General features: G+C 39.3%; 2 protein-coding genes and 1 long non-coding RNA gene across 15 annotated transcripts in view; 2 read left to right on the top strand and 1 right to left on the bottom strand.

Moving 5' to 3' along the window:
- The window catches only part of FAM227A (family with sequence similarity 227 member A), a 27568-nt gene extending 17229 nt beyond the window's left edge, over nt 1–10339 (top strand). For both annotated transcript variants that reach the window (XM_081211045.1, XM_081211046.1), the window contains 6 exons: nt 1555–1625; nt 2629–2701; nt 3670–3788; nt 5606–5763; nt 8036–8185; nt 10155–10339. In XM_081211045.1, coding sequence (XP_081067171.1) covers nt 1555–1625; nt 2629–2701; nt 3670–3788; nt 5606–5763; nt 8036–8185; nt 10155–10278 — 695 coding nt within the window. In that variant the 3' untranslated portion in view covers nt 10279–10339. The remainder of the gene's footprint in view (nt 1–1554; nt 1626–2628; nt 2702–3669; nt 3789–5605; nt 5764–8035; nt 8186–10154) is intronic.
- Nucleotides 6942–14998, bottom strand: LOC308596195. Its single transcript, XR_014012399.1, has 2 exons — nt 14910–14998; nt 6942–7859 (listed from the first exon to the last, which is right to left on the bottom strand). It is a non-coding gene; the product is annotated as an uncharacterized lncRNA (long non-coding RNA).
- On the top strand, nt 13443–27932 carry DMC1 (DNA meiotic recombinase 1). 12 transcript variants are annotated; one of them, XM_081211055.1, is made up of 14 exons: nt 13443–13520; nt 15951–16041; nt 16708–16752; nt 17918–18064; nt 19215–19297; nt 20927–20979; nt 21428–21469; nt 22456–22528; nt 22809–22900; nt 23794–23867; nt 24369–24483; nt 24908–24968; nt 26018–26134; nt 27063–27932. In XM_081211055.1, exons 2-14 carry the CDS (start codon nt 15985–15987, stop codon nt 27130–27132), a joined length of 1029 nt encoding a protein of 342 aa, XP_081067181.1. In that variant the 5' UTR covers nt 13443–13520; nt 15951–15984; the 3' UTR covers nt 27133–27932. The 12 variants fall into 12 exon arrangements, with proteins under 12 accessions (XP_081067181.1, XP_081067176.1, XP_081067177.1 ...); XM_081211050.1 differs by lacking the exon at nt 13443–13520 and adding an exon at nt 13535–13749 and having other exon boundaries at nt 15991–16041; XM_081211051.1 differs by lacking the exon at nt 13443–13520 and adding an exon at nt 13535–13749.

Raw genomic sequence — 27932 nt, 5'->3', positions numbered from 1 at the left:
TGAGTGCGACTTTTGCTGTGCATTATCTGCTGATAGAGTGTGCATGAGCTCTAGAATGTGGCAAGATATTTTCTAGAAACTCATGTCGCTAATTGCTGATACTGCGTGCCTACGGGAGATCGATGGATCATCCGGCAGACGGCTTGGGGCCATGATGGACTTTGTCTCCCTGGCAGTATCCCAACAGTAACAATGCCCAGTGTGGGAGCGCCTCTTAATCTTTGGCGTCTTTTACAGATGTTGCCAGTATGTGTTTCACTGTTGTTGTTGTTGTTGTTGTTGTTGTTGTTGATGATATCCTGCTATTTCTCCAAGGAATTCAAGGCAGCACACAGGGTTTTTCTGCTCCCTCTTATTTTCTCATATCAATCCTGTGAACTAGGTTCGGCAGAGAAGCCGTCATTGGTCCAAGGTTTTTCTTATGCCTGAGTGAAGATTTGAGTCTGGATCATCCTAGTCCAACACACGAAGCCAGTGGTGGGGAAAGTCTGGCTTGTGGTCCTAATTAGGAAGTGCCTGTCAATTTGGAACTTCCTTTCTCTAGTTGGGGAAAACGGGTTGGATTCAAAATGGAGCATTTGCAAGGGATAAAATTCTGCAGTTTCATACTTGGAGAAGGCAGTTTGAATGCATATATTTGCACATGTATGTGATCCTATTGTGCATTTCCAATCTCTTAACCATTTCTGCACCAGCACAGATTGTGGTGCCATGGAGTCACTATAGTGGGTAAGCATAGTTTTGTAAAGAACCTTTCTTGGGTTTTTTCTGTTGGAGGCCGTATTTGCAAATGGCTTTTAAGAGGGTTTTCCTCTCCTTAGGTTCATTATTGTGGGATGTATTCCAGTGCTGGGCAAGCAGAATACCGCTTGCACAGTGGGAATTTCGTTTCACCTGTGCACTCTGCAGATCTGCTTTGGAGGGTCTCACAATGTTCGGGAGCTGATTTTGAGCAGGGTGGGCTGGAGGGCATAGGAGAAAAAGTTCCATTGTGTTCATGTAACTCTGCTACTTGAGTAGGGCTCTAGTATTGGATACAGCCCTGTGTAATCAACATGTCAGGAGGTCTGATATAGTATATTTGTGGTGTAGGAGGAGATTCAGTTCCAGGTGCAATAGATCAGGGGACTGTCTTTCGTAGGAGCTGACATCCAGCTGTGAAGGGAGCACTGCCTTTATCCACTTCCCTATTTTGATGGGATTTACCCCCTTGGATCAGCAAAATATTCAAGTGTTCATGATTGTTCAGCTCGTACCTGGCTGGTTCAGAACCATTTGGGGTCAGCTTCCATATGAGCCTCATAACTGATGGTGTAGGAAGGAAAATGGCTGTGTACTGGCTGGGGTAGAGCATAGCCTTCCATAAGAAGAATCCTCATCATTTCAATAGGATTCTGAGAAATCCCCCAAAGAATCAAACTGCATATGCAAGAAGTATAAAGTGTGCATTGTGGACAGTGTGTTCTGTGTCCCAGGCAGAGAGAGAAATTCCCTATTCACCTAATCATAGGTAATAAGGAAATAATTTATAATAAGCAACTTTGATTTCCACAGGCTGTGATATTTCCTTTAGCAACTATGCGTTACCTGGTACTACACGGAAGCACCCATTGACACTCCGAAAGGTAATAGGTTATTTCATTTGCAAGCATCAGTATAGGGGCTGTTAATACGGGCAAAGTGTTCTGAAGATAGACGAAAGATTATACCAGAGTAGGTGGAGGATCAACTCATAGAATCATAGAATTGTACAGCTGGAAGTGACTACAAGGATCATCTAGTCCAGGGGTCGGCAACCCGCGGCTCCGGAGCCGCATGTGGCTCTTTTACACCTTTGCCGCAGCTCCAGGGCGGATACTAGCGAGGGGAGGAGGCGCATTGTGCGCCCCGACACTCCCCACTGTGGCGGGCGCTGTACTGGCTGTGACGTCGCATGGGGGCGGTGCGTGCGTTAGTCACACACCATCCCGACGTCACCTTCCTGCCCGCCCGCCCGCTACATTGTAAGGGGCATGTACGCTGGTCACTGCATTGAAAGGGGGCATGTACGCTGGTCACTGTTTTGAAGGGGAGTGAAGAACACACACACAAAAAAAGGTAACTTGTTAATTTAACGTTTATTTCTATGAGGAGGAGTAATTCTGAGGGGTCAAACAAAGAAATAATAAAAAAGTTGTTTTTATAATGACGAGTTTTGCGGCTCCCAGTTTTTTTTTTCTTTGGAAACGGGTCCAAGTGGCTCTTTTTATCTTAAAGGTTGCAGACCCCTGATCTAGTCCAACAGGAATCTTGCCCTACTTCGGCTTGAACCCACGGCCTTGAGATTAAGAGTCTGGTGCTCCTATCGATCAAGGCATTTGCTCATATGACTTAAGGTCTATAAGCCCCATGGTACAATGATTTTAAGAAAATAGTACCAGTAACTCTTCCCAATGCTGTGTTGCATTTGGTAAATAAGAGTGAGCGCTGATCTATTAAAAAGAAATAAAAATTCTACCTGAATAATGTCCCAATATTTAAAGTCCTTTCCTCCTTTTTAAAATCTCCAAACTTACTCCTCCCCACGCAAATTTAATATGTAAAAACATAAATGTGGTATGATTTTTTTCTTCCTCTCTTGTGATCTAGAAGCATACAGCCATTAAAAAAGTCAAGAAGTCTGTCTCCAGGAAAAAAATTCAAAAGCAGTTTCCTTTGGAAGGTAATACCGTGAAAAATTTGATAAATGTATGCAAGATCTGTTGTAAACATTAGAGTCCTCCATTACGCTAACAGCATTGATGTGGCATGCTTTTTCCAAGTGAGTGTATGGAAGAGTGTGTTGTCATGACTCATAAGTAAGAGATGTAGATGAATTACAGTGGTACCTCAGGTTACATATGCTTCAGGTTACAGACTCGGCGAGAAGCCAAGTTACAAAGAACCAGGCAGGGGGCCTTCTCGGTAGTGGCACCCGCCCTGTGGAACGCCCTTCCACCAGATGTCAAAGAGAAAAACAACTACAGTAGTACCTTGGGTTAAGAACTTAATTCATTCTGGAGGTCCATTCTTAACCTGAAACTGTTCTTAACCTGAGGTACCACTTTAGCTGATGGGGCCTCACACTGCTACTGCACCGCCGCTGTGCAATTTCTGTTCTCATCCTGAAGCAAAGTTCTTAACCCGAGGTACTATTTCTGGGTTAGCTGAGTCTGTAACCTGAAGTGTCTGTAACCCGAGGTACCACTGTACCAGACTTTTAGAAGACATCTGAAGGCAGCCCTGTTTAGGGAAGTTTTTAATGTTTAATAGGTTATTGTATTTTAATATTCTGTTGGAAGCTGCCCAGAGTGGCTGGGGAAACCCAGCCAATTGGTGGGGTATAAATTATTACTATTATAAATCTCTCCTTTGGGTAAAGCATGGAATGTTCTCTCATTTCTTCATATATTAAGTGTATGGGCTCCCAGTAAAACGAGGCTGCATTTTAAGCTGTATTTTAATCAACTGGTTTTTAAAAAATGTTTTTATTGTATTTTATATTTCGTGTTAGCCACCCTGAGCCCGGTCTTGGCCGGGGAGGGCGGGGGTATAAATAAAAAGTTGTTGTTGTTGTTAGTAATTCTTTTTAAATTAAGAGACAGCTTACATAACAACTGAGAAGCTTTTTCTCCCTCCCCCAACCCCTAGAAAAAATGAGTCTATATTTTCACTCTTTGAGGACTACAGAGGATGATGAGCAGCATTCATCACAGAAGCATCAACGTTCATCAAAAAAGAAACTGAAGATTGCTTTGCTTCCTCGAGAGGTAATGTAATTCATGTAGAGGGGACATTTTAAAATAGCACAATTACTTGAGGATAAGATAGTAACATATCCCTACTGCTTACACAGATGTCCTTTGAATTCAATACAGAAAAGAAAGTTTATTCAGCTAGGATAATAATAATAATAATAATAATAATAATAATAATAATAATAATAATAATAATTTTATTTATACCACGCCCTCCCCGGTCAGGACCTGGCTCAGGGCGGCTAACATCAGAATATATAATACGTTAAAAACATAGAATCAAACAATCAATTAAAATACAACTTAGAATCAAGCTAAGGTCAGAATAAAATCAGATGGCAACCCACGAATTATAACTATAAGGGTTGGGAACATTAAGTGCTTGCTAGGCCCAACTATTTGTGCTGGCCTTACTGGGACATTGGGAAGAGTTTTGGAGACCACTTACATGCAGGGTCTTATAAAAGGATCTTATAGAAGGAGAGGGGGTCAGACTGGGCCCTGACCAAAGGCATGGCGGAATAGATCCATCTTACAGGCCCTGCAGAAAGATGTCAGATCCTCAGGGCCCTGGTCTCTTGTGACAGAGCATTCCACCAGGCTGGGGCCAGTGCCGAAAAGGCCGTGGCTCTGGTCGAAGGCAGTCTAACCTCCTTGAGGCCTGGGACCTCCAAGGTGTTATTATTTACATAAGGTCCTCTGCGGGGCATACTAGGAGAGGCGGTCCCGTAAGTACGAGGGTCCTAGGCCGTATAGAGTTTTGAAGGTTAAAACCAGCACCTTAAAGGATACAAGCTTAATGAGGATGATTATTTTGAGAGACACAAAAATCAGAAGTGAAACAGAAAAGAAGCATCTTGAATGAGCAGTTATGTCAATCAGAGAGCAATCCCAGATTATCTGTGACCTGATTCACACTTGAAAACTACCCACATGGAAGTATAAGGGGCCACAGCCAGACTGAGCACAAGGCATCACCCATGCAGAAAGACTGTGTAACCTCCAGAAGGGCAAGTTTAAAAAAATGCTAGCGGAACCACAGAAAACGTGAATCCATGCACATACATGCCATTCATGCAAAAAGCATCTGCAAGCCCTGCTCAGCCATGAGACAACGCTTCCCATTATTGAGGGGCTCACATTAGGATATTAAATATAGCAAACTGTAAAGGTGAGGTTGCTGCATTATTGTGCCAATGAACAATCTGTAGGAAATCAAAGATCAGGGATACAATAATGTATCTTCTAGATCTAGAAGAATGATGTATATTTGTAAAACAATTGACATTCAAAATATGTTTTAAATCTTTCCCTTTGGTCTTTATTGTGAAAATTGGATGCAACAATTCAAGGTTTCTGACCTGAAATGCAACATAAACGTGAAATTTTACTGCTTTTGATTTGTTATGTCCCCTGATAGGTTAAAGGAACAAATGCATCTACATAAAGTATACTGAATTCTGTTGCATGTAAAGTGAAATAGAATGAATAGCTGCCAGCTATTACCAAATGTTGAATACTACATGCCTTTTGCCATCAAATGTTAACAGCTGCTGCAAAATTATTGGATGTCAAATTATTGGATTCAAAATGATTGAATATCAAATGGTAGCTGGGGAATGTTTGGAGAATGTTCTCCATCAAAATTCAGGAAGACTTTGAGAAGCTATTAACAAGGTGTTAGCAGTGGTTGTTGCGGACAGTTTGAATGTATTATCAAAGTTCTGTGATCATTCACTCTGGATGGAAACAATTACAGTTGTAAGATGCTACTACATCCACAAATCTGAGTGTGATAGAAGTAACCACTGTCCTCATTTATCTTCTAGTCACACCCAGCCAGTTCTGGTCCTGAGTACACCTGGCACCACCTGAATATTCATGGTCACTGCCCACTAATTCAGCACTTTCTTCAGAAGCGGAATGCTGTATCAAAGGCAGGATGTGACATATTTTTAAGCAGGAGGGCAATCTGCAAGCCAATACCATATCCTTATGAACTGTTCAAGGGAAACGAGGATGGGAAATTCTTTTATATAGCAACGTTTTTGTTCATGATACACCAGTTCAGAATTACTTATGTACAGTGCATTATGCAGTATGTTGATGAGTTCATAGCTTATTATTAGGACAATAGAGAATTAGGGTTGTTGTTGTTTTAAAAAATGTCCACACTTAACAGTTCAAACTAAGCCACATCAAAGAGTCCCGGGTGTCAACGGGTGTAGTGTCAATTTAAATATACGTAAGTAATTTTTGACTATGTTCTGGGAACTATGCAGTTCCTCTGAACCTCTGTCAGGAATTCTTGAATGAGATGATCATGAGGGAAGACAAACTTGAATAACAGTTTGCTCATTGTTCCTGATCTTTCTGTGAAATAATGCAGAACAGTAGTGAAATACTGGATGTGCTCTCAGTATCTGACAGGTTAGGCCAGATAAACCTAGCTGAAACCTTGTGCCCTAAATCAGTTCTTAGATGCAGGGAAGGATCTGTCAATTTTGGTTCTCTCAGTTTCTCATTTTTCCAACATTAAATTCAGTTCCCTGCATTTCTGCAGGAATTTGTGATTTTTTAAAAAAATCCTTATGGGAATTATTTGGCAGTGAATTTGTCCTAATAAATACCTTTTCCGTGTAATTTTGACTATTGTGCACATTTTTGCAAGCAATTTCTCCTAAAGCATTTTTGTGTTATTTTCACTAATATGTTCATTTTAATGCACATTTTGACCTAATATATGCATTTTCGTAAACATGTGACTTGGTTGGAGAACTGCATTGTGAAATTGGATAAGTGCTAATTCTGAAACATGGTTGTGTTCTTGTTCTCATAGTGTTTTGAAAAGCACAAATTTGATAAGAGTCACCTTTAAATGCAAACCTGAATCAAATTTCTCTCCCATCCCTTCTTGGGAGACAATTCAATACAGAAAGGGTTCCCTGAAAGTGGTGGTGGTAGTAGTAGTAGTAGTAGTAATAGTTTTTCCCAGTCTGGGAAAAAGTCCCCACTCAAGGGGAGTTACACAGATAAAATAGAACAAATTAAAAATATAGAAAAGTCAACCATTAAAATGTAATTAAAGCAGACATAAAATAGTTCTGCTTCTTAGAGTAGAGGGCAACAATTTAGTCAGCAGAGACAAAAAAAGCACAGCTAGAGAATGATTTAGGAGCTGGTTTTAATATGTTATAGTTAAAGATGCAACATCTCTGTCTGCAAACTAGTTCCCTGTATGGAAGACATGTTCACACTCCAATATTTTTTTGTCTTTTGTGATTAAATCACCAACCTGTGCTGCAGAAGGATCAAACTTAAGTTTTAAATTCTGATTATAAAGCAGTTTATCATTTACTAGGGCTGAGGACTTCTGGGTTATAAAGAGCACAAAAGGAACACATGGTATACCTTTTAGTTTCACTGGATTGCAGCCATTGACTTTCATTGGCCATTTCATGGTCCACTCAAGCCAAATTGCATTCCCAGAAACACACATGGGGCTGTTTCTACCACTGTAATGCAGAAGGTAGGAGGGCAGGCAGTTCTTGACTCGGTATTAGTGGTCTTGGGCTCTTATAAAATCCTACTCTGAACCTTCAGTCTACTTTAGACCCATATTTAAAGATAATGGCCCCTATCCAGCGCAGTTATGCATGCTTAAGCCCATTTATTTCAATATATTTACATCTGTGTAGTTGAAATATTTATACCCTGCCTACTAACCAAAGTCCTTGGGAGAGTGTACAATATTGCTAAAATGCTGTACAAAAACAATTTGGATATTAGAGTCCCGCTCACGGGGCAGGGCTTCCTCACCCTGGCTGATTTTGATATCTACTTAGTTCCTTGGCTCCTGGTGGTAGATGCAAGAAATACAGGTGAGGCAAAGGCCTCCCTCACCTTCCAGTCTTTGGATGCCCCAAAGCGGATGAATTTCTGCATCGCACAACAGGTCTTGGAGGAAATAACCCTGGCCTGGAAATGGCTGCTTAAGTAGCCAGATGTTAAGGGTCCTTTGCAGATTGGTGCTTCCTCCCCCAAGCTGCTACTGATGTCCATCTCAACTGGTGTAACAGATTTCTGAAAAATAGTTTTGCATATCCATAGAGTTACCATTGACTGAGTTTTATTCCCAGATAATTACAGAATATGCTTCCCCTCACCCCACCCCGCCCCCCAAAAGCTCAGTACATGTTCTCTTTGGTATGCTTGAGGTAAGCAATTGGATTAAAATTTTCCTTTACTTCTGAAATCACGGATTCTGCCCAGACATATGCAGAAGTGATCAAGCAAAGTTTTCAGAGCCTCCGCCAGAGGCACAAAGATTTCATGAAGACTTATCGGAGACACCGGAGAGAAATGAGGAAATTTGATCAACTGAGCAAGTATAACCTGTTGGTTTTCAGGTATTTAAAGAGCTTGTTAAGTACAGCTTTATACATTACAATCTCTTTTTTTTTTTAAAGTTCTTTTTATTAAGTTCCTTTTATACATACAAAAAGAAAAAACAAATACATTTAACAAAATCTCACGGCACTTAGGCACTTAGAAAAAGAAAAAAAAGAAAAAAGAGAAAAAAGAAGAAGAAAAACAAAAAGAAAAGTAAACAACATAAAAAGACAAAAAAGTTGTAACGTACAACCTTGACTTCCTTCCCTACTGATTTTGGGTATCTGCTTTTAATAGTTTCATTTTTACCGCTGGTGTTTGTTTCTAGTTTGTACATCGGAAGTTTTATAACAGACCTGCTGTAGTTGGTAAGTTTCTAAAATAACTTTCAAAATAAACCATAAATTTATTCCAATCTTCTTTTAACTTTGTATTTTTTTGATTTCTAATTCTTTGTGTCATTTTTGCCAATTCGATGAAGTCATATAATTTTAATTGCCAATCCCTCACCGTTGGGAGGTTTGTACTTTTCCAATTTTGAGCGATTAGCATTCTGGCCGCTGCTGTTGAATATTGGAATAAAATTTTATCTTTTTCTTGAATTTCTTTCCCGACCATCCCTAATAAAAAGGCCTCTGGATTTTTGAGGAATGTGTATCTAAATATCTTTTTTAACTCGTCATATATCTGACTCCAAAATTTTTTTATTTCCTCACATGTCCACCACATATGTATAAAATTGCCTTCTTTTGTTTTACATTTCCAGCAGGCCTTATTTTCAGTTTTATACATCCTGCTTAATTTTTCTGGTGTTAAGTACCATCTGTATATCATCTTTTCTAAGTTTTCTCTGATTGCAGCGCTTGCCGTAAATTTTAATCCCTCATTCCACAATTCTGACCATTTTTCGTATTCTATATTATGCCCCAGATCTATCGCCCACTTGACCATAACTTCTTTAACTTCTTCATCTTTAGTGTCCCATTCAAGTAGTATATTATACATCTTGGATAAAATCTTAGATTTGCTTTCAATTATTTCAATCTGAAATTTGGACTTCTTTTCATTCATTCCTGTTTTTTTATCTTCTGTCCATTTTGCATTGATCTGGTTACAATCTCAACATGAAGGAGGCTGGACTGTCTAAGGGCCTTTCTACGATCAGCTGTATGCATAGCCAATGCATGGTTGCTGTTTTTTCTAACACTAAGAACTGTCATGACAGTTCAGATAGCTTAGAATTGTAGCATTGGAAGGGACCTGAAGGTCATCTAGTCCAACTCCCTGCAATGCAGAAATCTCAACTAAATTATCCATGATAGATGGCCATTAAACCTCTGCTTAAAAACCTCCAGTTAAGGATAGTCCACGGCTTCCCGAGGGAGATCATTCCAATGTTGAACAACTCTTATTATCAGAAAGTTCTTCCTGCTGTTTAATCAGAAACTCCTTTCTTGTTTTAGACATCCTTGTATTTTTGCTATGTTGCCTTATACTGTAGTGTACAGTTAAACTTGTGCATTTATTGTACCAGTCCACATACTGCCTCTCAGTTTTGTACTTCTATTGCATGGACTTGTCATTTTCCCAGCATTTAAAATTAAATGTTTTACTTGTGATAATCCCTCGTGAGCAGAACAACTCTCCCTGCACAATTGCATTAACTTTTTAAAAAAATTGAAGTTGTGTGCTTTCCCTGTTTATGATGGAAGGCTCATTTAGGCATATTTAAGGATAAACTTCAGCAAGACTATGTCCCTCTCAGCGTGGTTGTCTGTCCTTGTGTTTTATTCATGATGTGCAGATGCCTTATAAAAAATGAGTAATCAGAGTGTGGCTATTTCACAGTAAATGACCATTGTGAAAGTAGCCCTAATTTTCTGCAATGTATTGCAAGGTTTCTCTTCACCTTCCTTAAATTTAATGGCTTTTTCTTTAAATTAATTTCAAGCATAATTAATTACACTTTTTCCCTTGTCACCATAGGCAAGAGATGCTGGAAGAGATGAAAAAGCAGGCCCAAAAGCAGAAAGAGTTGTTTTCTTGCTCAGAGGGACTGAGTTCTTCAGACAAGTTTATATGCCGCACCCCAAAAGTCACTTTCAACTAACTGACTTGTTAACTTACACATGGCCGTAGCAATAAATTTAGTTTTCTCTTTTGGAAATGAATGAGACTTAAGTTCAAATTGAATCTATTTGGGAGAAGCTCTTCTATAAACATTGTTACTATCTGCTTTATATAAAGAATGTTTAAAGGAAATTAACCTAGATTTGGTGCAAAGAGATGTACAAAAGCATTTCTGATTAGAAGCAATTGTGTATTACTGCATTACCAGGAGTAAGGTGAGCACTGGCTGAGAGGGAGTTTCCTTCATTAATTCAGGCATGTCATTTATGTTGAATTCTTTTAAGAGGGGGTTCTCATTTTTATACCACTGTTTGGCTGTGTCCATTTCAATAATATATTGAATATGAACGGGACTTAAAAACAGGGCTCAGATATATCCTAGGATAGACAGATTAAGTATAAAGCAGGGGTGTGGATTTTGGGACTCTCTGTATGTTGCTAGATTACAACTGTCATCATCTCTGATCATTAGCCACACCAGCTGGGGTTTATGAAAACTGGAATCCAGCAACCTCTGAAAAATCACAGGTTACCCATGCCTGGTTTAGAGGCACCTGGAAGCTGTCTTTAGAAATTTTATTTTTGCTGCCTAGATCTCTATACATCTTCTAGATCTTAGCATACCTTACTTGGAAAGCTATATTTAAGCATATGTGTTTTCTCTTCACCTTATTTTCTGTTTTCATGAAAAGCAAATTGTAATATTTACCTTTAAGGGGCAGCATTTTGAAATGTTAAAAATCCCAACCTACATTGCTTTTGAAAATCTACCATTATGTACTGAAATAATGGCTTTTTGCAATAACCATATATTTAACACAACTCAGTCATTTACATTACTTCAACAGTGCATTACAACTGTCAGTACATATTTCATGCAGTTATTCTGAACACAATGCAGAGAAACACTAATTTAGTACACTTCAAAGGTCTGAACTTGTGTTTGACAATATTTGTTTAAAATCAGAATTGACTACCCTTTTCAATGATTTCAAAGGCTCCTTAATCAGTGCTGTAACACAAGGCAGTGTGATCTTTCTCTACTTCACATCTTACCCTGCAGCCCAGTGAACTGAATGTGCTGGTCTTCAGTGTTGGTGGTCTCAGGGATGCAGCATTTAGTATTTTATGCCCATAAAAGTACTGTGATATATCTATGGAGTACCTGTGTTTCATTATTACAAATCTATGAAGAATATATCAAATTTAGTTTCCCTGAGACATAGTGATCTAGGAAAGAAATTGTAACAGGACATCAGTTCTATCTAGCACAAGTTTACCTTTTCACATTTTATAATCCCAGCAATAAAAAAGAGGATTACATGAGCAATCCTACTAGAATTCTTTTTTCTTTTCTTTTTTACAATCAGTTTGCAAAAAACATGCCCAAGTTAACATTTTCTGTCTTTGGAAGAAGAAATCTTTTAGTGTAGTGGTCTTATATAAAATACCCAGACATGTAGCAATGTCTATAAAAACATCACCTGCCAACTTCTTAATTCTGAACCAAAAAATGGCAATTATTATCAATATGAGAAATCCTGGCAATTAGCAATTTCTTACAGACATTCTGACACAATTTCTTTTAGTTCTGTACCAGAGAAGTAGATACTGGTCTGATCCAGTTTGCCAGATTTCATGCTGTTTTGCATGGACTGAGAAGAAGGTACCCATCTCCAAATATTTGAAGTTACAACTGCCAATCCTCTTGCAATAGCCACGTTCAACAGTGCGAACTGGAGAGTAAGGCTATGTTTGTACTCCTGCATTTCTGAACCATAGATTTAAGTACTGGGATATAGTCAAGGTGCATATGAAATAGTTTTAAAATTGTGTCTCTAAGCATGTACAGAATACCTTTCCCTCATCACTGAAAAGAATCACATCCCATCAATCCCAATGAATTTGAGCAAAGAGCTGGCCCCTCTATTTTTAGTAAATAAGTATTGTTCTGTCCCATAATAAAGTTTCCATTGGGAGTGTGAATGGTGACAGTGGCCATATATGGCTCCCATATGTGAGCAAATGTGTTAAACGTCTTGTACATGTCCCATAAGAAGTACTATGAATCTCTTTGTCCTTTAACATCACCTATGAAGCTGCTGCTCCATATCCCCTTGCAGTCTGATGTGTGACAGAAGGATACAATGAATGGGCCCTTTTCTGTAGTGGTGTCTAGATAGTAGACAACATTTCTCAACCAGTTAGCCTGGCCCAATTACTGCTCATTTTCTGGCTACTGGCCAACACTCTCGGTTGGCAGGCTTTTAAAAGTATGATTTTTATTAACATGATGCTGAAGTTGTTTGTGCTGATGGTGTATTTTACTGGTAGTTTTGATGTGTGCTTTGTTTTGATCGTATTTTAGTTACTGTTTTAACTTATCGTTTGCTGCCCTGTTCCCAAAAGGTAGCATATAAATGTTGAAAGTAAATAAAATGCTTTCAGATTCTGTGTTCATATGATTCTAAGCGGCCTAATCCTTTCTGTGCTGCCTTTTCCCTTTCTAAGAATTTTAAGAATTTTAAAGGATATGTAGCAGAATCTCTCTCTCTCTCTCCAGACTTGCCATGTACCAAATTCATACCAAATTCAAAGTGTAAGATAAGAATTCATGGGCCTGATCCTCTTTGCAGATGGTAGAGGCCAAATTCTTATTACTCTGGTATAGCCAGACAGAAGCCTGCAAGTGTGAACATGTTGCCAAAGCATGGCCCAATAGCACAACCAACTGGTGCATTCATACATTTGTCTCTTTGATACGTTCTTACATAGGTTTGCTTTGTTTCCTGAGAATGTGTTTGATTTGTTTGCTTCTCCTAATCCATGTACAGTTAATGATTGCAATAAAAAAAACCCCTGCTAATCTTTGTTGGCTTTCCTCATTGCTCTCTCCTCCATCTAGCTCCCTCACTCTTTAATGTCCCTACTCATTGCTGGGCTGTGAACCAGTCAGGATCTCAACATTACAGGCCATTTTTCTTTTAAGATATATCTCCCCCCCCCCTTTTGGACTGGCTGATGGCTGCACTGAACATGATTTAAACCAGGCATAGGCAAACTCAGCCCTCCAGATGTTTTGGGACTACAACTTCCATCATCCCTGACCACTGGTCCTGTTAGCTAGCGATGATGGGAGTTGTAGTCCCAAAACATCTGGAGGGCTGAGTTTGTTTATTCCTGATTTAAACCCATAGTTAGGCTTGCAGCTACTGTTCTTGGGTGAGACTGAGGGGTGGCCTGGGCACTTAATACATAGTGAGAAGGAGGCTCGGTGTAGTTGGACAGGATATCTGGTAGTTTTCTGGATATCTGCCTCCTCGGGTTCTCTGGAGAAAATACATAAAAACTGAGGCCAAGGGGACAGGCTGTTTTCTGTCTTGGGAGCCATTTTACTGCTAGCGCCACATCCTTCAGACTGTGGCTCCAAACCCATCTGCACGCTGCCCTAGTAGGTGAAATGGAAGATATGTTCTCAGTGGCTACAAGTCACAATGGGTATATGCCGAACTTCCTGAAAGCATCAGGTTTAGTCGCTGTGAGAGACAGGATGGTGTCTAGGTCTTTAGTCCGATCCACCAGGGCTCTTCCACTGACACCGCATGGCCCCTCTAAGCACCACCAGGCTGTGCCCTTGATCTGTCAAAATGCCTGCAACTTTGCTCCAAGGTTTCCTCAGGAGATCTAGCAACCCCTGTAGAAACAACATCTATATTCTTCTTCTGGTGTAAATGTGGATAGGATTGAAGCATTTGTCATCTTTGAGGTGGTGGTTGTTTTTTTAATATACATTCCCCAGCTACCCAGAGTATAGCTGGAAGCCATTTTGGCTTCATTTTTCTCCTCAGATCTGGCAGCTCTGTCTAGCAGCTTTTACACCTTTTTTCTTCCAACGCTGGAGTGTGAATCCCAGAGTGTGTAGCAGAAGCAGACTTGCTTGTTTAAACCAAGTCAGCCTCAGTCATATGTTACCACAGAGGCTGGGGAAAGGTTTGATTTATTGGGCAGGAGAGGGGAGGGGGAGGTAAGAAAGGCTGAACATAAAAATTGATACATCTGAACATTTTAAAAAACCTCTAACCCTATCACAATCTGAAATAATACATCATCTCTCCTTTGTAACGTCTCAGGGTTTTAGTTTGCTTTTCAGGGCATCCAGGAGGAAGTAAATGTCATGGTAAAAAGTTAGAAGCACAGGAAAAAAATGCTCTTTCCCACCATACATTATTCTGAGCCTTCTCTGCCACTTGAATGCTTAAACTGCCCTCCTTTTTCTGGCACATTCTTCTAGTTTTAGTATATATTTACTATCTTTCTGTCAAAGTGCTGGACGGTCAGAAACAATAAAAAATATGAAAAACACACGAGAAAGAGGGCCATGACCTTGCACTGGATATATTAGAAGAGTGCCACTAATTTTTACCTCAAAAAAGATACTAGTATGGGTGGATTCACATTACTGTTTCTTTCAGCATCAGGTGATTTCTTTTAGTAATGTGATGAGAACCGTATGGCACTGGAATGGTTTCAGTGATACACTGGTGAGTCATGGCAAGTGCTCTCACCTCACATACCTAAAAAAAAATACCTCACAATTAGTAAAACAGTCACCTGAGTCGTCTCCTGGCCTCTGTTCCATTTTCACTTTGCGGCACTGGAACTTGAGGTAGAGAACATACTTATAGCCTCACTTCTTCCTGATATGTAGCGCCACTGTCCAAAAATGAGAATGGACACAGTTGTACAATTTTAAAATATATATATTTAAACCGGTATCCAGGTCAAGAAAGCTGGGAACAATGAGAAAACAATGTGCAAGTATGATGTGATCTTCAATAAATAGGCAAGATGTTATAAAAAGGAGTTACAACATGTCCTTCATCTTTTTAATTGGATGCTTCCCATCTGTCATTACCAAGGAGCGGGTGGTTATGTTACCTCAGGAAAATATTTTTACCTTTTCCTAAAGTTATTTTGAAACATGATGATTACGAATTAGTGGTTTTTCGCTTTCTCACTGTTAAATCACTTGTCACTTCAATAGCATCTTGTTGAATTGAAACTGAGTGATTGGATGGCAGATGCCATTCTTTTCTTCAGGTTGAGAGCATTCCACAGTTTTAGCATGAGAGAAGAACAGAAACTGAAGACCAATCCATATTTTTGAGGTGCTGAGGTCTATGTATGGTGACTTGTTCACCTCATTTTCATGTGAGGAGCTCTTTACAGGAGGCTCACGTGAACATTTTCAAAATTATCACAACAGAAAAGAAAAACAAAAAGCTTTCAAAATCTGTATTTTCTCTTATATGGTAAATTTGGAGATTTTTTATGTGGGAACTCTCTTACACTATAGCTTTCATTTAATATCAAATGTTCCAATGCTCCATAACAGATGTGAGTCTCACAACCCAGGCTGAATAAATTAGCCATTGCTACCTCAGTGTGATGGAAGTCTTCAAGCATGTTGGAATCAAACAACTCTCTCTTAAATCTATGATAAAACTATTCAGTACACTTAGTCCCTTCTTGGTCATGCTATATAAGTGACAAAGGCTGCCGTCTTACATGAAGTGCACACACCAGATCCATAAAAGAGTTGCATATCTTATTGCTTTATATGCTTTTACACTCTCCAATTGCTTCCTGCAGCACTGATTGAAATCTTACTATATCTTATATTACAATGAAGTCCATGGAGGATCAAGTTGTGCAGGAAGAACCAGGATTCCAGGATGATGAGGTATAGATGCAAAGTTTGTTTTGTCTGGATTCCTCAAGAAAATTATATAAAATGGAATAAAGCATTCATTTTTTAGTAAACAAAATGGTTCATATTTGAGAAAACTTAGAAGATGTGCATACTCATATAATTTTGAGGGGTGGCAACTTGAAAGGGGGCATTCTCTAAGGGCAGCCCCTAAGCTGCCCACATAGGCGCATCTGGCACCTTTATAGTATAGCTTTCATCATAAGCTGAAATGCACCTCTCTTTATCCTGGCCTTTAGCATCTGAGATGCATGTTTTAGGACCCACCCTATTGTTTTAACTGATTTTAATGTTGTATTTTTATATTGCCTGGGACCGTATGGTGAAGGTTGGGTAAAAAAAATCAAATTAATTCATTACAATTAATTAATTGTCACTATTAAAGAAACGCCCAGTGCTTTTTTTCTAGAAAAATAGGTGCAGGTACTCACCATAAAGTTGTTACAGTATGTGCCATACTTTTTAACCAAAAAAGTGGTCCTGGTACTGCGTACCTTTGAGCATGGAGAAAACCCTCTAAAAGTAATCCTTGCTCTGGGATAAAATAAAGTTAGTTGGTTGACCAAAGTGAGAGATGTGTGCATAAATATCAAAATAACAAAGATTCTGGTAGCTGCCTTTGTTTTTGCATCCCTTTAGGAGTCCTTTTTCCAGGACATCGACCTGCTACAGAAGCATGGAATTGTAAGCATACTTTTAAAATGCATCTGTATCCTTATTTGCCTTTCTATTCTCTGTTTGAGCTCTGACTGCTATTATGAGCGGGTGTCACATCCTTAATTTCAAGCAAGAAAACATAAATTTTACAGTCTTCTATAGTAATCAAGATTACTTGGACTATGTGTACACTACTGTTAAACTGAGATAAGCTGTGGTGGCCAGGTGAAAAAGACCATTGTGTCTGCTGAAATTCCTTCTTCTACACAACTTACAAAGCTGCAAGAACTCTGTCTTTTTTATTTTTACCTGGCCATCCTAAAGGTAATAACTAACATAAATGCAGCCTGTACCCAAAAAGATACTCAGCTGTTCCACTGCTCGTGTCATAATCTACTGCACTGGAACTGCTTTTATTACCTTCACAGAGAAATTATTAAATGTCCACTACATTCAGAAAAAAATACAATGAATGCTTAGAGAACTACAGGGTATAATGGATGTCTCCAGAAAATATAGAAATGGCACAGCTTAATATTCTTAGAAATCAGGGATGGGGGGAACCTGAGACTCTCCAGATGTTGTTGGACTTCAGTTCCCATCCATTGCTGCCAGCATGGCCAATTGATAGAGGTAACAGGAGTTGTAGTCCAGCAACATTTGGAGGGTTACAGCAGGCACAGCAAACTTGGCCCTCCAGATGTTTCAGACTACAACTTCCATCATCCCTGACCACTGGTCCTGTTAGCTAGGGATGATGGGAGTTGGTAGTCCCAAAACATCTGGAGGGCCGAGTTTGTCTATGCCTGGGTTATAGGTTCCCCATTTGTGTTATACATCATTCTTCCCTGTTGTGCAATTTTGCCTTGGATTTCCAGCTGCTTAGGAAAACAAGGAGACCCAAACAATATATAGGCGCCACATTCATTCTGCTAATTTATTTTCATAATGCTGATCCAGCCTTTCTTTCTGAAAAGGACCTGACTAAAAAACACACCACAGAGTAGAAATCAAGATACACTTACATTTATTGATTAAAATGAGATAAAAATAAATAGAAAACCTGCACCAAAAACCATTTCTAAGCCCTCCTAATTTTAGTGAGGAACAAGATTTTGGTTTATTAACCTCCCTGATATATGTAACATCTCATGAACATCAAGAGTTCTAATCCTTTTTATGTCCTTCACAGAATGTGGCTGATATTAAAAAGCTGAAAACAGTGGGAATTTGTACAATCAAAGGAATTCAGATGACAACTAGGCGGGCACTATGCAATGTTAAGGGACTCTCAGAGGCCAAAGTGGAGAAGATAAAAGAGGCAGCCAACAAACTTATAGTAAGCAAACACTAGCACTCCATCCATTTCTCACTGGTAGCATAAGATGGAATATAATCATGACTGCTTTATTGAAACCCTCATATTAAATATTTGTACCAGTTAATGTGCCTGGCAAGCCATCATAACTTCACCCAGGAATGGTTGGCAATCCAGTACATATCTATCTATCTATCTATCTATCTATCTATCTATCTATCTATCTATCTTGGAGTAGCTGTTGGTATATTCCTAGCTAAGTACTTTCTTGACCAAAACACTTATCTTAGAGGTCAATTTCACATATTATGGAAGCTGTGTTTCTTTATAATGAGCCATTGCGAGGCAGTTCAATGCATTTGTTTCACCACATTAACTTTTAAAGCATGCGGCAAGAGAACCATGGCTTTCTGCAATTTGTACTCATGATAAACACATCATGAAATAAATGTGTAGCTGTTTCACATGTTTTAGAGATCATTGTCAAAACATGCAGTAAACATGTAATTAATGCACTAGTTCAGTAGTTGGAAATTGCCTTCTAATCAGACATCAGTTATCACAGAAACAGAGGAAATGCATCACAAAATGGACAAAATATGGCACACACCTGCATATGCTACTTCATATGTGCAAATTTAGAAAGAATGTGTTGTATGTATCCAATGGTGTTGATCAGTCGATTGACTTCTATCAGCAGGACTGGGTGAGAAGCAATTTCCAGCTATATCCCCTCCCCACTGCAGCCTCCTGTGTCCTCCTAAATCTCCTCTAGGGGGTTCTCCTAACACTGGGGTAGATCTGGAAGTTTGGGGGAGGGAGGGAGGGAGTCATGAAAAATTGCTTCTCTCTTCATTCCACTGAGCACAACCTTATAGTCAGCTGATGGACCAGACAGCCCTGCAAGTAGAGGACTCTTCTCTATTAAGTAGGGAAGGGTCGTGGCTACAGTACATGCTTAGCATGCCAAAGGTTCCAGGTTCAATCTTCAGTATGTCCTGATAGGGCTGGGAGACATCCCCTGTCTGAAATCTAGGATTGCAGCTGCCAGTTAGTGTAGACCAGGGTTGGGGAATGTGTGGCCATCTAGATGTTGTGGGACTAGAGCTCCCATCATCCTTGATCATTGTTTATGCTGATTAAGGTTTCAACCACTTTGTGCTTCTTACAGGAACCAGGATTTTTGACAGCTTTTGAGTACAGTGAGAAACGTAGGATGGTGTTCCATATCACCACTGGAAGTCAAGAATTTGAGTTAGTAAACAGCCAACACTGCTTTTTATTTAACTCAGTATTTCAAGAAGCTTTCATTGTTGCTGCTTGTTTTGTTGTTTGTTTGTTTGCTAACAAGTTCTATATCCAGACCCAATTTAATAGCTAACAGTGTCACACTATGCATGCTGCTCTGAAACAAGTCCTGTTAAATTCAATGGACCTTACTCCCAGGCAAGTTTGTGTATAGGATTGAAGCCTAATGATGCCAGGGCCATTATCCTGTCTTCTCCCAACTTAAGGTCCCAGGGAAGTCCAAGCTGATGTCCTGACACTCCTTATAGGACAGAGGATGCAATCCCAAGAGCAGGGTCAAGACAAAGGAAGTCCAATCAAGTAATTGAGCCCAAACTGACAATTCAGTAAGGGTAGGCTAGGGATGGAAAACCTGTGTCCCTCTAGCTGTTGTTGGACCACAGTTCCCATGAGCAGGAAAGTTGTTGTTGTATTCTAGCAACATCAGGAGGATTGCACATTCTGTAAATCTGGAGCAGTTGTCAAAACCTAACCAGGGAGGCAGGAAACACAAGGCAGCTTTTCATCCCCTGGAGAATTCAGAGTACCCAGTGGTCGCTTGGGAGAGCTGTTGCCTCAGTAGTATGCGGAAGCCTTCTGAGTCTTCTGACTGAACTGCCTATCAGCACTGTGAAGAGCTGTCTGTTCTTTTGAAAGGCCATTGCCCTTTTCTGTAAGCAGTACCTCCTACAGCACAAGAGATGACTTGGACAGGTGTCCATATTCTTGGCATGGTAGTGGGGGTGGAGGAGCAATGGATCCCCAAGTGATGTGCTCTTTCCCAGATGAATGAAGTCAAATAACAGGACAAGCCATGTTGTTTACTCCTCATACTTTAAGAAAGAAAGAGCAGTTGGCAACTATATTATTAGGCAAAATGGGTGGCAATTAGTAGATAGGAGAAAATACGTACAAACCACATTTAAAGCACAAACTTCCTTTTTTTAAAAAAAATATACGGTAGTGTACAAATAAGTGGCCTAAAGATCAATATATGGTAAAAGGTTAGAGTCCAACACAGTTTGGCAGGTTTAAGCTCATTTATTTCAATGAACAAGTGTAGCAAACTCCATGTTGGAATGTGGCCAAAATATTTAAATATCAGAAACTTTATGAACCAATTATTTATATCTTCCTCTTCTACTGCTTCTTCAGAACAAGCAAGTATATTAAGCCAACTTCAAACCATAGCTTAATATTGTGGCTTGTTCTGAAGATTTTAATTATAGCTTCCTGATTCAGATGAAATGGGAAACAATGGAAGATTTTCTGGTTTATTTGCCAGTTTTTGCAAAGGGGCTGCATCTATGGCCAACAGGCTTGTCCATATCTTGTTTTAATGACTGTACAAATGTTGTCATTTGATGTCACAACAGTAACCCTATAGTGTATATTCGAGATCTAAAAGAATAGCAATTCCCTGTAAGCTAGAAGCCAGCTAATAGCAACCCATGTTGTCCCTACAAGCTGTGAAAATCACATGCAGGGTCTTTCAACATGGGCACACTTTCCTTAGAGCAAAAAGTTTATTTCATATTGCTTTCTTGGCTTTGTGACTTGTTTTGCATAACTTCTTCCCCTTATCTGCACTTCCAGTAAACTCTTGGGTGGTGGAATTGAAAGCATGGCAATTACTGAAGCCTTTGGGGGTGAGTGAAAGTATATCATGGAACATGTTCACTTCCCTAAGCTATTACAAATGTGTGTTTGGGTGATACGATACTCTAGCTTGTTTGTAGAAATATTTGGGGGGCATACCCCTATTTTTGTAGTGCATGTATTTGCTGGGGATGTCTGCCATTAGTGTTTTTGGTGGGGCCATATAAATGAGTAAAAAGGGTGAATGGGTAATTTAAAAAAAATATTTCTTTCAAGATCAGTTTAAGTTATGCCCTAAATTTCTTAAACTTAATCCAGCTTTGTGCAGTGTTCAGACAAACTTGCTAAACATTAGCTGATGCATGGGGAGTTAAATTCTACTTTTTGCAGAAAGCAGTCCAAATAATTTGTGTGTGTGTGTTTGGGGCAGGTGAGGGGGAATACTGACTATATTGTTTCATATGACTAGCAAATTTAATTCTTTATATTTTTAATTAGAATTCCGAACCGGCAAAACTCAGCTTTCCCACACTCTTTGTGGTATGTATATGACACCCATCCTGAGAACTGTATGTTCTGTTTCCAAAAACTTGTAATTTGCTTTTAAAATAATAACTAATATAAATATTTCTGCATCAAGGTTAATCTATTTTAAGGATGAAGGCCTAAAAGTCTATTAGTTTTACAAATGAAAAAACTGCCACTAATTATGATTACTATTTTAATGTTATTTATAATTTCCAGATCTAACTTAACTTAGGGTACAATCCTAAGACCACCCCTCCAATGTTGTTGCCTGGGAGAGGTTAGGATGGTGTATATTCACCTCCCTGCCAAAGGAAAGGAGTGCTGCTGAGATGGGGAGGAATGTGCCACAGCTGAGGCTTCTGGTATGCCCAAGCAGGCAGGAGGCTACTACCAACAGAGTTGGGGTAGAGTGCTGGAGGCTTAGGACCTGCACGACTCAAGGGTCTGCAGATCTCCCAAGGGATCATATCACTGGGTTCCTCAGCTAGTACGGGGGGGGGGACGGGAAGATGAAGAGAAAAGAACACCCTCAATCTCGTTCCTCAACAGCTAGAACAAAATTGACCTTTTCCCAGTTTTCTAGGCTCTCTACTTCAGCTAATGGAGGATAGGGTTGCCATATTTCAAGAAGTAAAAGCCAATACACCCCAAAGGTTGTTGAGTTTTTTTACACAAGACCCAGGACAAAGCACCAGGAATGTCCAGGAAAATCTGGATGTATGGCAGCCCTAACGGCGGAGTCATTAACCAGTGAACTCTGCTATGCTCTATGGAAAGGGAAGTTCCTCCACTTTCTTGGAACTTCCTTCCATGTTGTGTGCTTTTGATCATGCCTTTGGGGGCTTGTCAAGAACAGAAATTACTTGGGATACTTCTAAGTAGTCTTGAGGATTTACACTGGCCTTACTATAAAGCTGATAGTGATTATCAATAATGAAAAATTCCAGGTATTAAAATGGCATGTAGTAGGGCTTAAATTTGTTCACTCCTTTTTATAGTAACAGCCCAGCTTCCTGGAACGGATGGCTATACTGGTGGGAAGATTATTTTCATTGACACAGAAAACACCTTGTATCCTTTCTTTTGAGATATTACAGCTTTAACAGAATAAATTGGAAGATTTTCCTAATGGTAACAATAAAAAAAATTGTTTTGTGGTGTTAAGAAGATTTGAAGAGCCATTTATATGAAACTTGAGTTTTATGGGTGGGTGTATAAAGAATACCATTCATTTAATTAACTGTAGTGCATGAAGAACTGCTGAGAAGAATTTTTGCTTGTATGGGAATTCAGCTACCACATCTCAGAAACTGGATTAGAAACTAGATACCTTAACTAGGAAACACCCCAGCCGTCCAGACCGTCTTCGTGATATTGCTGATCGCTTCAATGCAGACCATGATGCAGTTCTTGACAATGTATTATATGCACGGGCATATACAAGTAAGAGTGCAACTGAAGATTGTGTGGAAATCCTCCCTACTTTAAGATTAAACAATTCTCAGCTCAGTACCGAGGGGCCATCAGGAATATTATGAATTACCATTTTAAAATATGAACTCTGTATTTTTGTTGTTGTGGTACTTATGCATTCCTGTAGTGCATATGATTATTTTACCTAATTTACATTGGGTAAAAGTAGGTTTCAGCAGAACAAATTTACGTAAGTCTGGGGTATAAAGCTTACCTGCATTGGGATGAGCCCACGGGGCTTATCCACATGTACCTTTCCTCTGTGTTTTCCCTGCACAGTCCATGCTTTAAGGTCTGTGGTCCAAATAATTTCATTATTTTTTTTTTGCTCTGGAGCTCTCCCTGCAAAAACCTGTGCTTTACTGCTGATTCAGAGCAAACAGCAATTATAACAAGTGGTATAATTATATGCTCCCTTAGCACCTACCAAGCTCTGGATAGTTACATTTGCCTAAAGCAGAAAAAGTAGCAGTTACCTCAAGAAAAAAAAATGTAGAAGACAGTCCACAGTAGCATTGCTCAAAGTCAACTAAAGCTGTAAATGTGAGGTTGATTTCCACTGCTTCTTCAACAAACAATTGTGTGAAAAGCTATTTTTGGATGTGCAAAAGCCACTTCAAGTGCTTCAGTATAGCATAATATTTTTAAAAATCTTAAACGTTTTGTGGATGGAACCTTATCCATGATATTATTACATGAGATGAAAGATACAATATATTTTTGTTGGTGGAAAACTATGCTTCTGCCAAATCCTCTGGAACACAAGTTTCTACTTTCTAAGCAAGCTACCTACTTCTTCCCCCCTTTCATATTGGTTTCTAACTGCTTTTCCTGTTTTTATCATTCTTCCATGGTGCTTCAAGGTGAACATCAGATGGAATTGCTTGATTATGTTGCTGCCAAATTCCACGAGGAGCCAGGAATTTTCAAACTATTGGTATAACTCATATGATTATGTTAGTGATCTGCTCTGCTTTCCTTAATTTTATTATATACTTTGTGGTTTTTATATTGTAATTTTATGTTGTGAACCACCCCGAGATCTATGAGTATAGGGTGGTATACAAATTTAATAAATAATTATAAATAATAAGCTACATCCCTATATCCACTAACATAAACCCCACTGAACTCATGTTACATTTATACTAATATGTATACCCAATTCCCCCTTCCCAAAGGAGTAGCTCAAAGCAGCTAACATGTAAAGCACAGAAAAATAAAAATAGAAGTCACCTAATTTAAAATCCATTGCTGTACTATAAAAGAACACAACTTAACAGCAAACAACCCCACAGAAAACCCAGCATGGGACCCAATGGGACTCAATTCTGAGTAGACATGTATAAGATTGTGCTGTTCATTTCTATATCTTGAATATTTTCCAGGTAAATTCTTCTCCTTTCACATCCTCTCCCTCTTTACTATTTCTTTGCAGGTAATTGATTCTATTATGGCGCTATTCCGCGTGGACTTCAGTGGTCGGGGGGAACTGGCTGAAAGGCAACAGAAGCTTGCTCAGATGCTGTCAAGGCTTCAAAAAATATCAGAAGGTAGGAGAAGCATGTAAGGCAGAATACCATGCTTTTAGATGACTGAAAAATAAGTGTTAGTGTAGCCCAAAGCTATTATCTTATTATTATTATTATTATTATTATTATTATTATTATTATTATTATTATTTAAGCACTAGCATTTTCACCAAATAATGTACTGCCAGGAGAGCAAGTATAGTGTAGTAGATAAGTGTCAAGTTTGGTTGTGGGAAATGTATTTCACACCTCTACTCCACCATAAAATGTAACAAAAATGTGCTAGTTGTTTAAAATGCAGTTAATATTTTTCAATATTACAGGAACTTTAATAAGCATAGTTCACCATTTATTACTAGAAATGCTTAAAAGCATTCTGGGAGGGAACATAATGAATTTTCTCTTTATATTTATCATCTTCCCTTGGACCTTGTTTTCACTGCAGAATATAACGTGGCTGTGTTTGTAACTAACCAGATGACTGCTGACCCGGGAGCAACAATGACGTAAGCAATTTACTGCGATTTTTCATAAACCACAGAAATAGGAAGTAAGATAGTATGGGGAAAGGGCTAGGATAGGTGGGATAGTCTATGAAGAATGTTAAACAGGTTTTTCTATATTCTCACTTCTCTGAGAGTGCACTGCAATTATGGGTAAAGAAGGACCAGTTAGCCAACTCATGCCCCTCTCCATCAACATCAGTCTCAGAATGTGGCCCCTTAAAAAATCCACATTTCCAGAATATGCCAGTTGAAGTTCATAAGGAGATGGATGGAGATCACTAGAGTTTCACTTTCAGATATAAATAGTTCTGGGGAGATTCTCATCTGAGTGTCAGCACTTTTCAGCTTGGAAACATGCCATGGTGTTAAATGTCTTTGCATTAAAAAAAAAAATGTATATAGCATCAGCTGAGCAGGGATGGTTCTGACAATGCCTAACAGACAGTGGAGGCACATAGGGAGTAATTTCCTTCATAGCCCCTTGTGTTTCTTGGAACACTAACTTGGAACACTTAACTTTTGCCCTATGCTTTCTAGGCACAGGTCCACCCTTTCCCAGTCCGTGTCTGAGCTCTCTCACCCACCCCCCAGAAAAACCTGATCATTACCACTGAATCAGAGCAAACCACAATTTGGGCTTCCCACAGATTGCCGTTTGTTCCGATTCAGCAATAAAGAGTGGGTTTTCATGGGGAAAGCACAGGGGCAAAAAAAGAAAAGAAAAAAAAGCACTCAGACACAGAGCTGGAAAGCCTGGACCTGTGCTGCAGCAAAGGTAAGTGTGGATGAGCCCTGCCACTTACCTTTGCTTCATGCTTTTTTGTAGGAACGCTTCCCCACCCCCCTCTGCTTAGGGCTGTCATTTGTGGCAAGCCCTAAGCAATTTCAAGGTAGAATTCAAGGACCACATTCGAGGTTGTTGTAGTACAGAAAATATAGAAATTAAACAAAATAACATCCACAGCTATTCTTCACTACAATTATCTTGATGTGTTTGTAACCAGAAGTGATGTACCTTTTATGTATCCCTTTATGTATGTTTGTTTTAGCTTTCAGGCTGATCCCAAAAAGCCCATTGGGGGCCACATCCTCGCTCATGCTTCAACAACTAGGATTAGTTTGCGTAAAGGAAGAGGAGAGTTGCGTATTGCTAAGATATATGATAGGTAATATAGAAGTTGTGTGGTACAGTGCATGCTATAGTTCCAATGACTTATTACGGTTTATTTGGCTTCGAGTTAACTTTGTTTCTGAATGAATGTATATAAAAAAGAGAAGTGTGAATGAAGGAGGCACTCTATTTTGAAATTAAGATTCAGGTTCCAAATAAGAGGGGAAACTGCCCTTACTAACCTGAACTAAATTTCTCTCCTCCTCAGCACCTTCAAAAGAACCAAATATGTAATTAACAGTTCTTGCTAATTAGGTAAAGGTAAAGGGACCCCTGACCATTAGGTCCAGTCGTGGCTGACTCTGGGGTTGTGGCGCTCATCTCGCTCTATAGGCTGAGGGAGCTGCCGTTTGTCTGCAGGCAGCTTCCGGGTCATGTGGCCAGCATGACTAAGCCGCTTCTGGTGAACCAGAGCAGCGCACGGAAATGCTGTTTACCTTACCTATTTATCTACTTGCACTTTGACGTGCTTTAGAACTGCTAGGTTGGCAGGAGCAGGGACCGAGCAACAGGAGCTCACCCCGTCACGGGGGTTCGAACCGCCGACCTTCTGATCGGCAAGTCCTAGGCTCTGTGGTTTAACCCATAGCGCCACCCGTGTCCCTAGTCTTGCTAATTAGCCGTGGCCTATAGGTGCCTGTTTGATATTAAGGAGGATGGTAACCAAGTCTGAGTATTTATATTGATTCAGTTATGATGATCTGAGTCAGAATTCAAGTAAATCTGAAAAAATATGCTTGAAAACCATGTGTGACCCAGGCTATTGCTTCTACCAAGTTAAAAAAAAAAAAAGAAATCAATTCAATGAGAAAGTCAAGACAAATTTTATCCAAATCCCCATAAAAGTAATGTATGCACTGGATTCCCCCCTCCCCTCATCAATGCCTGCATGTAAAATGGACTCAAATTCTGTGTTTTATCAGCCCAGAAATGCCTGAGAATGAAGCCACATTTGCAATAACTGCCGGAGGAATTGGAGATGCCAAAGAATAGGCAGAACTTGGTGGTGAACAATGGAAGGCACGCCCACAAGCTAAATTGTGTCTAAAGTTAGTTAATTCCTGGTTACTTTTGTTCCAGATCCAGAGTGTTTAAATTTCTAAACACTTGTTGACATTATCACTGAGAATGTTGTGATCTTTTGGAATTGTAGAGCAGGTTGGCTCTATGAAGGTAGTAAACTGGTCACGGTCAACCTCTGAAACCTGTATGGCTGAGCTTTTTGCATGCCGACACAGATTTTGTGCAAGGTGGCAACTGGCTTGCTACAACTTAGGTGTCAATACAAAGCAATTTCAATAGGCTGAGAGGCACCCAGTGGGTATGAGAATTAAGGCTTACAAAATGCTTAGGAATTATTTTAAAGAGATGTTGTTAATTGTTTGTTGCCCTTTTTTTAAAACTGATGTTTCTGTTGCAAAAAAATCACATTCCACCTCAAGGACATAACACCCAACACTGTTTTTACTGCCAAGGGCTGTCTAACTATGTCCTTGAAGTCTTACAATATTTGCATGTAGAATATAATATAATATAATAGCATAGAATGCTACTGAGAATTAAATAGTATTTATTAACTGCCCAGAATTTTAAAAAGTATGCTTGTCACTGGAGCCTCCAGATAAAGCATAAGCTGGCGTAGAAAAATGGAAATGGTTTCTGCTAGAGGAATAGAAGAATTGTTTATAAAATTGTTTTTATGAGTCTTGACAGCTCTATTTAACTGAAACTAAATTGTTCATACTTGCATTTTTAATAAAATGTAGCAGTTGCTAGCTTTTTCATCCGTGAAA

The sequence above is a fragment of the Podarcis bocagei genome (genome assembly GCF_964188305.1).
Source record: "Podarcis bocagei genome assembly, chromosome: 10".
NCBI classification, from domain to species: Eukaryota; Metazoa; Chordata; class Lepidosauria; order Squamata; family Lacertidae; genus Podarcis; species Podarcis bocagei.
Note: the sequence above shows the minus strand (reverse complement) of the source record. Positions and strands in the feature narration are given on the sequence as shown.

Coding starts and splice junctions, on each gene's coding strand:
- DMC1 (XM_081211047.1), top strand. CDS start 15,479: ATGTATGGTGACTTGTTCACCTCATTTTCATGTGAGGAGCTCTTTACA. Junction 16,042..16,707: donor CAGGATTCCAGGATGATGAG/GTATAGATGCAA, acceptor GCATCCCTTTAG/GAGTCCTTTTTCCAGGACAT. Junction 24,484..24,907: donor GCTTCAAAAAATATCAGAAG/GTAGGAGAAGCA, acceptor TTTTCACTGCAG/AATATAACGTGGCTGTGTTT.